This window comes from Atheta coriaria, unplaced genomic scaffold (assembly GCF_025399875.1).
Source record: "Atheta coriaria isolate IRGN ID8LTWV9N9 unplaced genomic scaffold, Caltech_Dcor_3.1 hic_scaffold_2_pilon, whole genome shotgun sequence".
In the NCBI taxonomy this organism is placed as follows: Eukaryota; Metazoa; Arthropoda; class Insecta; order Coleoptera; family Staphylinidae; genus Dalotia; species Dalotia coriaria.
In genome coordinates this window covers 1790736-1807682 of record NW_027045444.1, presented here as the reverse complement: position 1 = coordinate 1807682, position 16947 = coordinate 1790736, and the positions used below count along the sequence as shown (strand labels likewise).

Below are 16947 nucleotides of genomic sequence, written 5' to 3'. Positions count from 1 at the left end.
TCTTGTTTAATTCACTAATTCAAATAAAATATCAACTGATAATTCATTAATTTTTAATATTCCGCATAACTAGTAACAAAAAAACTTACTAAGCCTCTTTTAATCTTCAAAATATTTATAAAATGCAAAACTAATCGCATGGTATATTAGCACATCACTACCGCCATCACTTGAACAGCACCGCAAACATATTGACATAATTAAACTAAACCGAGTGTTTCAAATACACTTTTTTGTTATTGATACATTAGATAAATATATTCGTTATAATCACATAAAACACAGAGAAGCACCAATGATATGCACGGTATTACGTACTTGCTTGGCAATTTGGCATAGATTCTTATCGGCTAACACAAAATATACTTTATAATAGGATAATTACCTTACATAACCTAGTTTAGCCTAATGGTTATACAGGATTCTTTTAAGCACATTTAGCACCTTTCTCTCACTCTTCTCCCTTTTCACTCTTATTTCTCTTATAATATGCAGATCTTACTCAGTGTGCTCAGTGATAGCAATTTGTTCCTCTCCTTCAGCCACACGCTTGTAATCCGGGTGATTTACAAGATATAAGGTTAAAGCAGCGAAAATTGCAAGCAATAAACCAATGAAGTTGATTAGGATGGCTTCACCTTCTAGTTTTTTATAGTTATCACCTCTAAATAAACAAAAATAAAGATTTTAATATAAGTTTATAGGTTAATAAGGTTATGTTAGGGACTTACAATGAAAAGAGAGCTTTTTCAGTCAGTCCGGTGAATGCTGCGATGACACAGAAGAGAAAACATGTTGTTCCAGTCGCCACGTGGATGGGCATTGAGAATTTGCGGATTTCTTGAGCCAAACCAGGGTATAGGAACGTTACGAAACCCAAAAGATACTGAAATTAAACAGAAAATGTATTATTTTAATATTTCAATGCATATAAATTTGGTTTTTTGCTTTTTTATGTCTTTTAACACGTTTTATATTCATTATATACCAAAATTCTACGTGTAATTTAACTTTTGTGTAAATTAACCTCTAAATTTCAAGAATTTGCTTCATATTTGTTTATAATAATTAAAATAACTTGCTAATATTGTAGAATAACTCAAATATTATCAAAATTACTTAGAATTACAAGTAAAAGTAAGTTTTATTGAAATTTACCTTATTTTGAAAGTTTTTAGTGATTTTAACCTCAAAACAACATTTTTTCAATAAATTACTCAATTTTTCATGTTTAAACACAAAAACTAATAAAAATTTCATTAAAAACTTGATCAAAATCATAAATCTAGGTAAAATTTACATACCACCAAAACAATTTCCTGTTTTTCATAAGTATTTTAAAAGTTATTACATTTTTATGTAAAAAATGAAGTAATAACTCAAATTCTTGCAATTTGTCAACCTTCACAAACATTTACACATTAAAACCAAATAAATTACGAATATTTAACGTACTTGAAATGCAAATATGATAACAGCAGTCAACCCAATCCACGAATGCATAGAATACAAATTCGGAATCGGTGTAGAAGTATAATTATGAAAGTCAAACACCGCTTTCAGTCCAATAATCGCACAGATCAAAACAAAAAAGTGACATCCTGCATGTGTAAGCTTCAGTGTGCGTTTACTCCAGTTGCGTTTCGATCTGTACACCAACATAGCTAAAAAACATCAAACAATTAAAATAAATTCATAAAATAATCTAAAAAACATAAATTTTACAACATATTTTCGATAATATCAATAAATACTTACATAAACACCAAAATAACATACATTCAGTAGATTTTAGTAAACATTATGTATTTTGTTTATTAAATAACAAGTTTTATTTATACTTACTCTGTGAAAACATGTAAATCATCCCGAAAGTCATCAAAAATGGATGCCAATTGAACTGCAGTGAATAATCACTATGCCAGGCAAAACCCAGCCTGTAATGTGTGCACCAAATCAGCACCATTGTAGTTAACATCACACCAATGAATGTATTGAATCGACTGAGTGTATTAAACTGTCGATACAGTTGATGATCACTTCTCGCTTCCATATTTCCTTTGAAAATCTTCTTTCTAAACAAAAAACATCTAAATATAACAAAACCCAATCATTTAAACACTCTAAACATGTTAGAATTCATTATAAATAAACATTTGTTACCTTTTTGTGAGTTTTGTGCTAAACAGCTGTTTGTGTTGCGATGACTGTGCAAATTTCACAACCTACACCTTAACAAAGCTCCTAAACCACCCCAGACAAGATTCACTTGTATAATATTATATTATTTACCTAATTAACGCACTAGTCGGCTCGTTATCCGAATATTCCGAGTATTCCGAGCAATCCGAATGACAAATGTGCCCAGTTTGCGTGAATTCGCCCGGCGAACTGTTGCTCGCCAACGCTGCGCTCATCAGCAACAAGTTGGAAGCAGAAAGCGTTGGGTATATGTTGCACAAAAATCAATAATTCACCAAAGTACCAAACGTACAACACCAGTGGATATGCGTGGGTGTATTGCGTTGCGCTTTTGTTATCGTCAGGTTATCGCTGTTTGCTTTCAGAGTTGAAACAAGTTAAAAATACGCTAAGAAATGGCGAATGACGGCGAAGATCACGATTCACGATCAAGGTCTAGGTTTTATTCTTAGACGTGTTGAATTGAATGAATGAATCAGAGTGTAACTGTAAATTATTGTTGAAGTGATTTTGGAGCGTGAAAAGTGTAACGGTCGTAAACAAATGATTGCAACGTCAACAGACTTAATAAACTGTAATGTTTTGAGGAGGTTTTGGTGTGGATATGTAAATATTTAATCTTTTTGCGTACTTACTTTGTTTTAGGTTTTATGTGTGATAATCGCGGTGGCATTTTGTTGATGTGGATTGTTTTAAAGTTGTTGAAATATTGTTGAGTTGTCAAAGTGTCATTGACCTAGAAATCAACTGATTATTTGGTGATAAATACTTGTAAATGATTTAAAAACATTGTTAATAGCTTTATTATTAGTTTAAATGTTTATTTTGATTGATTTTGTATTTGTTTTTGTTGGATTTTATTGATAAAAAGTTAAAAATAAATGTTTTGTGGTTAGTGCTATACTTCGACGATAGACGGCAGCACGTGTATTAAAATGACATTTATTTAATGAAAAGCTTGAAAAATCAATGTTTTTAAAAGCATTTTTAAAGTATTTCTAGTTAATTTTGAATGTTGAAACTTATCACAACTTATAAAGCACCTTTTAAACTATTAATTAAGATGATTCTACTTAACTATAACTAAAATTTTACTGAGTAATTCAATGTTTTCTAAAACAAGTTTTTGACATTTTAGAAACGTTAAAAAATCAATGTTTTTAAAAGCATTTTTAGAGTATTTCTAGTTCATTTAGATCGTTTAAACTAATCTCAACTTATAAAGCACCTTGTAAACTAATAATTAAGATGATTTCACTTCAAAATAACTAAAATCTAACTGAGTAATTCAATGTTTTCTAAAACAAGTTTTTGACATTTTAGAAACGATGAAAAATCAATGTTTTTAAAAGCATTTTTAAGGTATTTATAGTTAATTTTGAATGTTGAAACTTATCACAACTTATAAAGCATCTTTTTAACTATTAAATAACATGATTTTACTTTAAAATAACTAAAAACTTATTGAGTAATTCAATGTTTTCTAAAACAAGTTTTTGACATTTTAGAAACGATGAAAAATCAATGTTTTTAAAAGCATTTTTAAGGTATTTCTAGTTAATTTTGAATGTTGAAACTTATCACAACTTATAAAGCATCTTTTAAACTATTAATTAAGATGATGCTGCCTTTAAATAACTAAAATATCATTGAGTAATTCAATGTTTTCTAAAACAACTTTTTGACGTTTTAAAAAAGTTGAAAAATCAATGTTTTTAAAAACATTTTTAAAGCATTTCAAGATAATTTTGCACATTAAAACTCACTACAAATTATAAAGCAACTTTTAAACTATTGATTAAGATTTTAAAACTTAAAAATCATTAAAATCCAATGGAGTTATTCAAAGTTTTCTAAAGCAGTTTTTCATCTTGTCTCAAAGATCATCAACCTTTAACAACAATTTAAACATATTTGCAATAAAGCTACAACCCTACAACAAAAACAAAATGAAAGCCACTTTCTTCAACTACAATTACCCAAAAAAATAATTAAAATCCAATGAATAGTTTAAAAGATATTCAAGTTTTTCTAAACCCCAATCTCAAAAAAACTAAAAACACCAGGATTATTATTTGGAATAAATAAAACTTCATTTTAGCATCAAATCCTCTCTTGTTATATAATAAGTCGAGTTACTTTACATTACACATGAACCCTCTTAACCAAATCGCAATATACCATCCACAATTCATCCACAATCATCCGCTATCATCAATATTATGTACAATCGGCTCAAAAGCAACAAAACCCAACGTCATTCACATCCTGAGCCTTATTTTCAATACAATTCAAAATAAATCCAATATTTTATCAAAGATGATTGCATTTAAATGAAATTATCATCAGTGCTTTATGATCACGTGACGTTGATCTCCTCCTCGCTGTCATTGGAGCTCTCGTAGTCCATTGCTTCATACATGTGATAATTGTTGATGCCGGGCGGGTAATCACCGGGATATGATGGTATACCGCCTCCACGATCACCGCCGTTTCCGGTTGTGGGGTTGGTGTCGTTTGGGAGGCGAGGTGCGCCACCTACGGAGTTGGGTGAACCAGCGGGGAAATGTCGTTGACGTCGGTGAGATCCAGCTTGGATTTGTCGCCGTCGGCGTCGCTCAGGTCCGGATGGGGGTTGTTTTTGTTTGGGAGGGTTTGTTCTCGGGAGCCGCCGGCGGCGAGGAGCTCGCGTTCTTTGGAGTTGCGCCATTTCATACGGCGGTTTTGGAACCAGATTTTAACCTAAAACAAGAAAAAATGTTTTTGGTTATGTTTTATTAAATAACTTGATAATGAAAAAAGATAAAGCATTTTTGTTTATTGTGGAGTGTAGATAATTAAATTATCTTTCATTTGATGTATAACATGATAGTGTTAATTGTATTTTTAATTGTTTTATTTGATGATAAACATTATGATGGTAAAAAAGTGTTTTTGTTTAGTTTTTTGTTAATAACTATTGATTGGAATGAGTTACAGTTAATAAATTAATATGATTTTATTGATATTTTAATTGTTTATCAGAATCTGTAAAAATAGTTGATTTATCTTATCAGATTCTTGAGTTATCAGTGAAAATGTAAACAAAATCAATATGTGTAAAGCAAAATATCTTTTGATTCGCAATACAAACTTTAACCTTAAAAATCTTTAATGTAATAAATTGTAAACCTATCAAATTTTACATCAAATTAAAGATAATTTAATTGTCTATAAAAGTGCTTTTTCAGAATTTGTTTATCATATGACATTCAAAAGTTATTAATAAAATTGTGAAAATTATGTAAAATTTAAACTTTTAACTTTATCTTTAAATAAACAAACTTTATAAACAAATAATACTAATATATTATATATGAAATTAAAGACAATTTAATTATCTATCTAAATCAATAATCCCGACCTTCCTACCATATCATATTCAATCACTACAAGCAAACATGTAAACATAATCAATATGTTTAAAGCAACACATATTTTGATTTATAATACAAACTTTAACCTGAAAAATCTTTGATGTAGAAAATCGGAAACCTATCAAATTTAGTATCAAATTAAAGATAATTTAATTATCTATAAACTACTTTTTTTTAAATTTCTTTATCATATTCTGTTCAATTGTTATTATTAAAAAAGTAAAAAATATCCAAAATTTAAACTTTTAACTTTCTCTCTAAATAAACAAACTTTATAAACAAATATATATAATGTTCTTGGCTCCTATGTGGAGCATAGAGCCTCACTAAGCGCCCTCCAACGGACTCTGTTTCGGGCAACCGCCTTTGCTTCGTTCCAGCCCATATTTTGGTTTCGGAGCTCCTCTATTGTGGATCTTCGCCAGGTATTGGCCGGTCTACCAACCCTTCTCTTCCCCTGTGGGTTCCATTCTAGCGCATTTCTGGCGATATCTCCGGCGTCTCTTCTCAAGATGTGCCCAATCCACCCCCATTTTCTCTTGCGTATTTGATTTATAATGGGAGTTTCATCACATCGACGGTGCAACTCATCGTTGGAGATTGTCATTGGCCAGAATATGCGCAAGATCATTCTCAAGCACTTGTTTATGAAGGTTTGGAGTTTGTGTGTGCTTGAGCTCGTTGACCTCCATGTTTCGCATCCATATAAAAGGGTGGATTTTACATTTGTGCGGAATATGCGCAGTTTTGTTCTTAGTGTATAGACGCTTGACTTCCATACTGTGCTCAGCATTCTGAAGGATTGCTGGGCTTTCTTTATTCTGTTGTTTATATCTGCGTCGGTCCCCCCTTTTATGTCAATTATACTTCCTAGATATAGGAATTCCTTGACCTCTTCTATTTCCGTATTATCTATTTGGAGTTTTAAGGTGTTGTTTGTATTTATACGCATTTCTTTTGTTTTGGCAATATTTATTCTTAGGCCAATTTTACTTGCCTCCCTTGCTAATGTTGTTAGCTGTCGGCTCACGCCTTCGAACGTATGTGACATCAGGCAGATGTCGTCGGCGTAATCCAGGTCGCTGAGGTGCGAGGTTAGTGTCCAGCGCAACCCATCCCTGTTCTGGTCTACCTTTGCTAGTATGTAGTCTAAGGCGATGTTAAATAGTAATGGGGATATGACACATCCTTGTTTTACTCCTCTGTGTATCGTAAAACTTTCGCTTTTTTCACCGTTGTGTAACACACTGCAGTTTGCATCAGTGTAGAGTTCTTGCAGGATGCTTATTATCTTTGTTGGTACACCTCGCGACTTAAGGATCCTCCATAAAGCGTCGTGGTTCAGGCTGTCGAATGCTTTCTCAAAGTCGATGAAGGCGATGAATAGTGGTGATCGCCATTCTACTGATTGCTCGATAATTATACGAAGGGTATTGATATGATCGATGCATGAGCGATTCGGCCGAAAACCTGCTTGGTTCGGGCGCAGGGTGTTTTCTATAGTTTCCGCTAATCTTGTTTGGACGATTTTCGCGATAATCTTATTAATTGTGTTTAATAGCGTTATGCCACGCCAGTTGTTACACTCGGTCAAGTTACCTTTTTTGGGAAGCTTGATGATTAGCCCTTCTTTCCACTTGGTCGGAATCTTGTTGTTGTTCCATGCTTCCTTAATACAGTGGTATAGTTCATTTGCCATCCATGTGGCGTTTACTTTTAGTAGTTCCGCTGGAACGTTATCAGCTCCTGCTGCTTTGTTGTTCTTAAGCGTCTTTATAGCTGCAGTTATCTCCGCGACTGAAGGCGGGTTCGAGTCAATGTTCAGTTGTCTACCTGGGTTATTCTCTGGCTCCCAGTTAATTGTTTCGTTTGCGCTGAGCATGTCGGAGAAATGTTCCCTCCATCTTTCGAGCTGCTTGTCTGACTCAACTAACAGGCGGCCGTTTTTTGACTTAATGAAGTGTGTGCGTGTAGAGTACTTATTGGCCAGTTTCTTTGTGAGGTTGTAAAGTTCTCTCGAGTTGTTGTTGAGCATTGCTTCTTCTGCTTGTCTGCAAATATCATCTATCCACCTGCGTTTGTCTCTTCTGGCTTCCCTTTTGACCTTTTGGCAAAGGCCTGTGTACTCTACCTGTGCCGCTGCCCTATATTCTTGCGAAAGATTTTGGAGTAGCAGGTGTTTTTTCCTCTTTCGGTCTTCTATCAGCAACCACGTGTTTTCGCTGATCCATTCTTTCCTTTGCCTGCTTTTCACTCCAATTGTTGTTTTGGCGACTTCAATGATGTTGTCGGCCATATTTTCCCATTTTGTGCTGATTTTTGGTTTATTGTCTCTTGCATTTTTTCCTTGAAGGATTTTGCTATTTGTGGAATGCGTAGCTTCTCTATATTTAGTTTTATTCGTTTCATATCGGCTGGTTGCTTGGGTACTGCTAGTTTTATTCTCAATGTGCCAACTATTAGGTGGTGGTCACTGGCTACATCAGCACCTCTCTTGTTCCTCACATCGAGTAATGACGATCTCCATTTCCTAGAGATTGTGATATGATCGATTTGGTTGTGGGTTTTTGTCTGGCGAGACCCACGTTGTCTTGTGAATCTGTTTGTGGGGGAACAGCGTACCCCCTATTACCAGGTTCGCGTTGGAGCAGAACTGTGTGAAGTATGTGCCGTTTTCGTTAATCTGCCCAACGCCGTTTTTTCCCATAATTTCTTCCAAATTCTCGTTTTGAGCGCCTACTTTCGCATTAAGGTCGCCCATGAGAATTTTTATGTCACCGCTGTTTACGTCTTTTATAGTTTTCTCGAGGATGTCATAGAATTCATCTTTATCCTCTTTAGAAGCGTTATTGGTTGGGGCGTAACATTGGATAAAAGTTACTTTTCTGAACCTGGTGTAGAATCTTGCTGTTATTACTCTTTCGTTTATTGGTGTCCATGAGATTAGACTCTTTTAGCATGTTTACTGAGTAGAAATCCTACACCGCTTTCGTGTTTTCCAGATTCATTACCACTAAAAGTAGTCGTTCTCCACCTTGTGTGGGATGTTCTCCTTTCCCCAACCAACGTACTTCTGATATACCTAAAATATGTAGATTATATTTGAGAAATTCCTTAGTTACCTGCTGCAATTTGGAGCTCTCGTATAACGTTTGCACGTTCCAGCAGCCGAAACGTATCTTGTGTTTAGTATTAGCCAGGGTCGTCCTCGTATTATCCGTCCGGGTTTGCTTAGTTGAAGTTTCAGTAATAGGTTTGATTTAGGGTGAGTAGGTTATTAGCCTTCTGCACCCGAGTTTGGTGCTGGGGCTGCCAGCTGGAGCGTCCAAACCCGCCTCAGTGTACCTGGATGTTTGACGATGTTGTTGATGTCCCGCACTTGACGTGGTGAAAGTGAGGTTATACCGCCTCATATTCGGTCGCCAGAGCCTCGTTTGTCGAAATCAGGGCGCACCACGTGAAGGGGAGGTTGGCAGTTGGCACTCACGGCCCTTGCGCCGTATTATAAACAAATAATACTAATATATTATATATGAAATTAAAGACAATTTAAATATCTATCTAAATCAGCAATCCCAATCTTCCTACCGTATCTGATTCAATCCCTACAAGCAAAAATGTAAACAAAATCAATATGTTTAATGTAACACATATTTTGATTTGTGATGCAAACTTTAACCTTAAAAATATTTAATATAGAAAGTCGAAAACTTATCAAGTTTAGTATCAAATTAAAGATAATTTAATTGTCTATAAAATAACGTTTTTATAATATGTTTATCATATTTTATTAAAAAGTTATTAATAAAAAAGTAAAAAATATACTAAAATTCAAACTTTTAACTTTATCTCTAAATAAACATACTTTATAAACAAATAATGCTAACATATTATACATTAAATTAAAGACAATTTAATTATCTACCTAAATCCACCATCCCCATCTTCCTATCATATCACATTCATCCCCTACAAGCAAAAATGTAAACAAAACACACATAATCTCCCCATAAGTCCTAGTAGATGATTTTATCTGTGTTTAGCGTTTATGCTAATCGCACTAATTTATTTGCGCAGTGCGCCCACCCCCATAAAAAGCGCCTCTGGAACGACACGAACATTCGTCGCAGGACGCGCGCAAGGGGCGGAGGACACGTGGGCCCGCTCGGCCTGCGGTTTCCTGGGTGCTTCTGCCATCGACAGCCGCGATGTTTGCGCTTGACGCGCCAAAAACTCCCTAATTCTCCTGCACCGCACCCTCTCTCAGACGCACACGGAGCTTGAGTATGTTTAATTTATCAGCGATAAGGACGCAGAGCACAAAGTGAATCGTGAATCGCAGATTACGCTGTTTGTCCTTGGCGCGCGCGTTTTTCGTGTCGGCACGTGCGCGCCGATGTCTGGCGCGACTATTAAACCGTCACGAACATGTTTCATTCATTTATTTACTGCCCGAGAGCGATTATCCTACGGGTTCTTTTTTGTTCTCGGGGATGCAAAGTTTTATGAGAAAAACTTAAACTTAGAAATGGTTAGTAAGTTTTTGGACAGAAAAATTGAGTTTTACAGTTCTAGGGCTGTAAAAATGTATAATTTTTAAGTGTGGAATATTGTTTTGAGAGTACTTGTATGCTTGGATGAGTATATAGTTAGTTACATAACTTATAAAGTGATTGTTTTGGGTGTAAACGAGTAAATGGAGCGGATAAATTAACCTAAAATAATTTGTTCAACTTTAAACTTAAATTATTAGTATTTGCAATATGAAAATGTATTATTGCTATATATCATTTGAAAGATAATTTAATTGGCTATTATATTATATTATTTTAAATAAATTATCACTTCTGGATAAAAAGTTATAAACACAAAACTAAACAAAATCAAAATTAAAAAAATAAAATTTTGTTATAATTCAAATATCAATTAAGCATATTTCTAATTACTTAATATATTCATGTTATACATCAAATTAAAGATAATTTAACTGTCTATTCAGGACTGAAAAGAAAATTAATTTTTCTTTATTAATTCAAAAGTTACAATAAAAAGTGTAAGATATTTCCAAATTATTTGAAAATCTAGTAATTTATATTTGACTAAAGTTGTAATGTTTATTATAAATGCTTGTAACTTTTATATTAACAATTATATCGCTTTAATTCTTTCATTCGTTTATAACCAGTTAAATTACCTTTAATTTGATATAAAACTCAATAACACACTATAATGCCAAATCAACGTTATTTGTTGTTAAACTTTTTTGTTAATTTTTTAACCCTAAAATGGATTTTTTTACTTAATTGCAAATAATTCCTAAACTACACAATATTTTTCAATTTTTCTTCCACATATAAATAAACAATTAAATTACCTTTAATTTGATGTATAACTCAATGTATAAATATAATCCAAAATCAATGTTTCATGACGTTAAAGTAGCGCGCCTAAAAGCATCTCTGCAATTTACGACCGCGATATAACCATCAAACAAAAACATAAAAAATCCATAGAAATAAAAACCTCCTGATTGTTGCACTGCGCGCAGGCGCTAGGCGGGCTCTTCCACCGCCGTCTTACGACCCGCCTCCGCATCCACCACCCCCACAATTCCCAATCCACGCAAAAAACGCATAAAAAATCAATTACTCACAAAAACAACAAAGAAACCATTAAAAACTCCAAAAAAATAAACTTTAAATTATACCCTTATATTTCCCAACCATCACAACCCAGTGGGGGCGGCGAAACTTCACTTAATCCGCAATTAATAACACATTTTTCATCCGTATCGACTTTTCACATTTTCTCGACTTTCCAGCGCGATTCGCATGCCGATTTGTTTGCCAGTCGATTGGAGTGTCGACTGCAGCCGCCTCCAGTAAACCTTCTCTAGAATTTATCCGAATCGGGGGTGGAATAGAGTCAGAGAGTCAGATTCGGAGCGTGCGGTGCACAAAAACGATACGCTATTATTAAGAGGCTCCTCGTTAGGAGATCCATCAAAAACATATGTTGCCGCAGTTGGTGATGGGGGCAGGGGGTGGGAGTATGCCGCCCTCGCACTCGTCCTCGCACGTGCACCCGCGCGCGTTTAATATAATGTTTCCCCTCGGCGCGCGTCGGTTTCTCGGGCGGACGGTGCCCTCGCATGGATTAGAAAAGCGTTTTCCATTAGCAATTCGTATGCGAGTGGCTAGTGTCTGGCATTAGGGGGCAGATAATTTAATTGTCTATCACACCACGGAGAGATAAATTTGTTATCGTAAGTGGTTTAGGAATTATGAGCAAATAAAGATGAAAAAGCATAAAAATGCTTTTTGTTGTATTTTTGTGATTTGTGAATAAACAAATTGAGATATTTATATTGTTTAAACGGTGTTTGGTAGATAATTAAATTATCTTTAGTTTGATGTATAATATGATATGAATATTTAATTATTAGTACTAAATATTTAAGTTTAAAGTTGTTATTAATGTTTTTCTTTAAAATTTTAAAGTTTTTTATGATTTTGTTTAGTTTTTTGTTAATAACTTTTAAAGAAATTAAAATATTTAAAAATTCTTTAAAGAGTATCAAAGCTAGATAAATTATCTTTAATTTGATGTATAATTTAATAAAATTGATTAATAATTACTATTGTTTATCTGCACTTTCATTTGCACTAAAAATTTAACTCTCTTTTTATGCTTTTTGTTACTTTTTTACTAGTAACTCAAAAACTACCAAACCAATCTAAATAATTCTTTCACCATTCTAAAGCCAATAAAATTCCCTATAATTTGATATATAACACACTTACTTGACTATCCTTCAACCCCAACTTCTCCGCCAGTTTCTTGCGGTCTGGTTTACTGATATATTTCTGTATCTGAAACCTTCTCTCGAGGCCTTTGCGCTGCAGATCCGAGAACACCGCCCGTCGCATCATCCCCCGGCGTGGCTTGCCGCGCCCGGAGTGCGCCCACGGAAACGTCCCCGGCAGCGGAAACACCGTCGACTGCGTGCCGGAAACGGGCGTCGAGACTAATCGGAAACAACAAAAAAACGCACACCACAAAAGTTAATTCATCGTGTGATTGGATGGATGATTAGATCATTTACAATAGATACCTGTTAGGTAGGGCTGGGGGCGGCAGTGGGCCAGAAGCAGGTGTGGATTGAAGTGTGGCGGGCGGCTCGCCACTGGCTTCGCGATGCCGCCGGCGACGTGCTCACCCAGGTAACTGCCAAGGCTGAGTAAACTCGGTGGCGATACGTGAACGACTGCGTCTGGAAGAAGTTTTGGAAAAAGTTAATTTATGGCTAAACTAATAAAGATATTAAGAAAATTTTGAATGTTGTTAATTGAGCATTAAATCGTCTTTCCAATGATATATAAATTAATAGTGTGAAATGTTTATGAATAGTAAATAATTACGTTTAAAGTTAAAATTTAGAAAAAAGTACTTTTGTTTATATTTTTAACAATAATTCCAATATCGTTAATAATTATTTAATAAAAAGTATATCGTTGTAAAGCCAGTAAAATTGTCTTTAATATTATACTAAATTTCGTTAATTTATCTTTGTTTATATGCATTTTATAATAGTTTAAACATAAAATTTAATTTTAAAAAATCAATAAAATTTTCTGTTTGATTTTTTGCATTATTTTTACAATAATTTTAGTTTGATTATTGTTATAAACATAAATCAGACTGTATTATATAGATATTTTAATTATCTTTAATTTGATGTATAATACATATATGAACAATAATAAATTCAGTACTTTATCAATGTTTAAACTTCATATTATCTTTATATCATAATATTATTATTGTTTTATGATCTTAAAATTGTTATTACCAACGAATTATTTAACAATATTAAATTTTATGACTTGTATTATAAAGACAATTAAATTGTCTTTTATTTGGTATAAAACACAATGCAGATTTTTAATAATAAATGCTATTTATCGCTGTTTAAACTTCAACAAACAAAAAATTTAAAAAATTGTAAAATATGCTTTTTATTATAAAATAGCCCATAACCTCTAAACTGCTAAACATATAAAAACAAAATCTCCATCACGTATAACCAATAAAATGATCTATAATTCAACTTATATAACAATAAATTATATCAATATTTACTATTAATAATTAATTGTTAAACTTAAATTTTTTTTCCCAAAATAAAAGTTCTCCTAAAATATTAGTTTCTAGCTTGTTTTGAGTCTGCCGGAGGCGGCAGAAAACGTGAGAACATCCACGTCGAGCATGGTGTTGACGTCCCGTCGCGTGAAGACCGTCGAGAGGCGGCGGCGGAGTTAATACGATGAGCGACGACGCGGAAGGCGGCAAGAGGCGGTAAGAGCGGGCTGCCGCGAGGGCGGCGGAGAGGCGGTCGCCACGGGCAACACAACGGGCTCTTGCCCGCGAGCGAAGGAACGTAAACATGACAAGATGAAGGTGTCGACGGGAGGCGGCAAGTTGCACGCTCCAACACGTCGACACCTTCCGCAAACTTCCACCAAACTTGCCTCAAACTCAATCTCAAACTTATCAAATAATCAAATAATCAAATATCAATCAAATAAATAATAATTATTAATAATTCAACAAAGATTTTCGAATATTTTTAGAATAAATTGCGATATTTTAATATTTTTGCGTTTTTTGCGTGTTTGTAGCTCTGTCATGGCTGGTATATTGAGTTAAGTGCTCGGCCAGATGTTACCGCCGCCGCTTGCCGCCACTTGCCGCCCCCCGAATCCAAAAACAGAGCGCGTTTGTGTGTGTGCGGCTGTTAGAAGTCGGATCCGAGGCGGCGATAACAATATCGCGGCGAAAACACAGCCGCCACCGCGCGGAATCGACCGATGCTTCTGCCACCCCCGGCTGCCTCCTACAGCCGCCATCATCTCAACAACAACAGTGTATACCTATATGTATAGTAAACTCGTATAAATAAACATATAAAAATTAAAAAACATTAAAAACCAGTTGAAGTTTAATTTTCTTTGGTTTTTTGTTTATAACTTTGTTAATTATTAACATTTTTGAATTTTGTTGATTGTATTAGGTAGATATTAAAATTATCTTTTGTTTAATGTATAAAATATTGTTTTTATGTTTGTGTTAATGTAATTAATTGTTGATTAAAGTTGTTGTTTAAAAATGAATGATAAAAAATGATTTTATTTACTTTTTAGTAGATTATGCCTAAACTAATAAAGATTATTAATTTATTCAAAGTTTGTTTTATAGCAAGTTAAATAAGCTTTAATTTGATGTATAACATGTTAAAGTTATTATTTGATAATAAACATTTATTTAGGTTTAAAACAACAATAACTTTTTTTTACTTATTTTTGTTTTAAATTTATTCATACTTTTTGTTATATTTTGTTTAATAAAACCTAAACAGCTAAAGATAATTAAACCAAATAAACTGTATTTGATAGCCAATAAAATTGTCTTTCTCTCGAGGGTTATAAATAATAATAATTTAGTTATTTAATACTGTTAAACAAAGCAGAAACTGAATGAAAAATTTTACAAAAAGATAGAAATTTTGTGTTTTTTTGTATATTTTTGTAAATAAACTAATAATAAACAAATATTAACCATAATTTATTAGTTGAGTTAAATAGGAAATTAAATTGTCTTTCTAGTGATATGTTACACAATATATTATTATGTATTTTAATATGTTTTAAACAGCGGCGTAGCGTGCCTTGTCGGGGCCCCGTATAAAATTTTTTTTGGAGGCCCTTATATGGAGGTAAAGGTTTTTCCTTACACACTTTGGGGGCCCCCGTGGCCCGGGGGCCCCGTATAATTGATACGGCAAATACGGCGGTAGCTACGCCCCTGGTTTTAAACAACTTTAAACATTGACTCACAAATTATCTGCGTTTTTAGTACAATGTGAAAAGTTTGTTTATTTTGTAAATAACTCAATAACTAATAAAGAAAATTTAATTCTGTTTCAAGCGTTTAATAGCCAATTAAATTATCTATAATTTGATATCAACAACTGTTAAAAAACTAATTGATTAATAATAGTAATATTCATTTAAACTTAGAAAATACAAAAAATAACAAAAATGTATTTTGTTTATATTTCTTCAAATAAATACCAAACCAACCAAAATATCCAAAAAAAATTTATACACCTTATACCCAGATAAATTTTACACAAATTATTTAAAAAACAAATCACTTATCTTTATTATTACAAAAGTTATCAAAGTTTAAACACACCACAAATCCCAAAAAAAAATCTACTTTACTCACCAGTACTCCCATTATGTAATCCACCTGCCCTCTGCTGCGCATGCGCATCCTGCTCACCCGAACTCCGATTACAATTCCCAGCCAGAATCGCATTCACGCTGAACTTCAACACGGGCGGTTTACTCGTCCGCTCCGGCGTCGTGGTCGTCGTCGTCGTCGTCAAATTCAGTCCACCACCACCACCACCACCCACACCAGGACTCCCCCCATCCTTACCCACTCTATCCTCTGGTTGCAAACCCAACCCGTGCTGAAACTGTCTATTGAGTCGGCAATGCAGTGACCCACAATCCAACCGCCCGCAATTCGTACAAATCCTCGACCGCATAATACAATCATCAAACCGCGCCAACACCACCTCATCCTTCGCCAAATTACTATCCTGTTGATCATCAACTAAATCATCCCTCTCATCATGTGCATCATTACCATCCTCATCAATTTTATCCAAATCATCCTGTGTATTATTATGTTGTGTCAATTGGTGTAATGTTGGTTGCGGACTTTTCTGCACTCCCCTCGACGCCAACAGACTCTCCATCGAGAACGCCGACGAGTTATTATTATTATTATGCTGCGTAAAGTTCTTCAACATCTTCTCGCTGCTCAACGGTGTAAGATTGGTTGCATAACCACAGCGTTCACGTTCTATACGCAGCAGACGCAGCGCTGTTTCTTGAAACATATTCACACACTAATCTTATAAGTATTCACACGCACACTGAGAGTTTAAAAACTTTGAGGTTATGTTTTTTTTTATTGTTTCAGAGAATGATATTCACACGCACGTGTTGGCAGCTCACGGACCGCGAGCGCACTCGGTGCGATTTGGTTTGGACTACCCCCTGAGCCAAACCCCTACCGACAGAGGGTGGGATTCTGGTGGGGGTAGACATCGACGTATAAAACCGACGCTCCCTTCCTACGCCGCACGCAAAGAATAAGACCAACCCTTAATGTTGTCTTTTCTTTCTCTTGCGCGTGGAGGTTAGGTGTGACGGCATCTCGCTCGGCGACCTCTTGATCCGAATAATGCGGT

At 34.4% G+C, this 16947-nt stretch overlaps 2 protein-coding genes across 6 annotated transcripts; both read right to left on the bottom strand.

The window, feature by feature from the left end:
* Positions 1–36: 36 nt before the first annotated feature.
* On the bottom strand, positions 37–2986 carry LOC135802340 (transmembrane ascorbate-dependent reductase CYB561). Of its 5 annotated transcripts, none has more exons than XM_065315907.1 (6): positions 2838–2974; positions 2293–2560; positions 1846–2075; positions 1456–1664; positions 732–886; positions 37–664 (listed from the first exon to the last, which is right to left on the bottom strand). In XM_065315907.1, exons 2-6 carry the CDS (start codon positions 2415–2417, stop codon positions 499–501), a joined length of 885 nt encoding a protein of 294 aa, XP_065171979.1. In that variant the 5' UTR covers positions 2418–2560; positions 2838–2974; the 3' UTR covers positions 37–498. The 5 variants fall into 5 exon arrangements, with proteins under 5 accessions (XP_065171979.1, XP_065172003.1, XP_065172013.1 ...); XM_065315931.1 differs by lacking the exon at positions 2838–2974 and adding an exon at positions 2164–2231 and having other exon boundaries at positions 2293–2784; XM_065315941.1 differs by lacking the exon at positions 2838–2974 and adding an exon at positions 2164–2225 and having other exon boundaries at positions 2293–2427.
* A 1311-nt stretch (positions 2987–4297) lies between these two features.
* On the bottom strand, positions 4298–16704 carry LOC135799610 (homeobox protein Dbx). The gene is given in 5 exon segments (XM_065312780.1): positions 4298–4761; positions 4764–4944; positions 12422–12645; positions 12733–12891; positions 15909–16704. Coding segments are annotated over 5 exon segments (1449 nt in total). The 5' UTR covers positions 16594–16704; the 3' UTR covers positions 4298–4561.
* Positions 16705–16947: the final 243 nt, after the last annotated feature.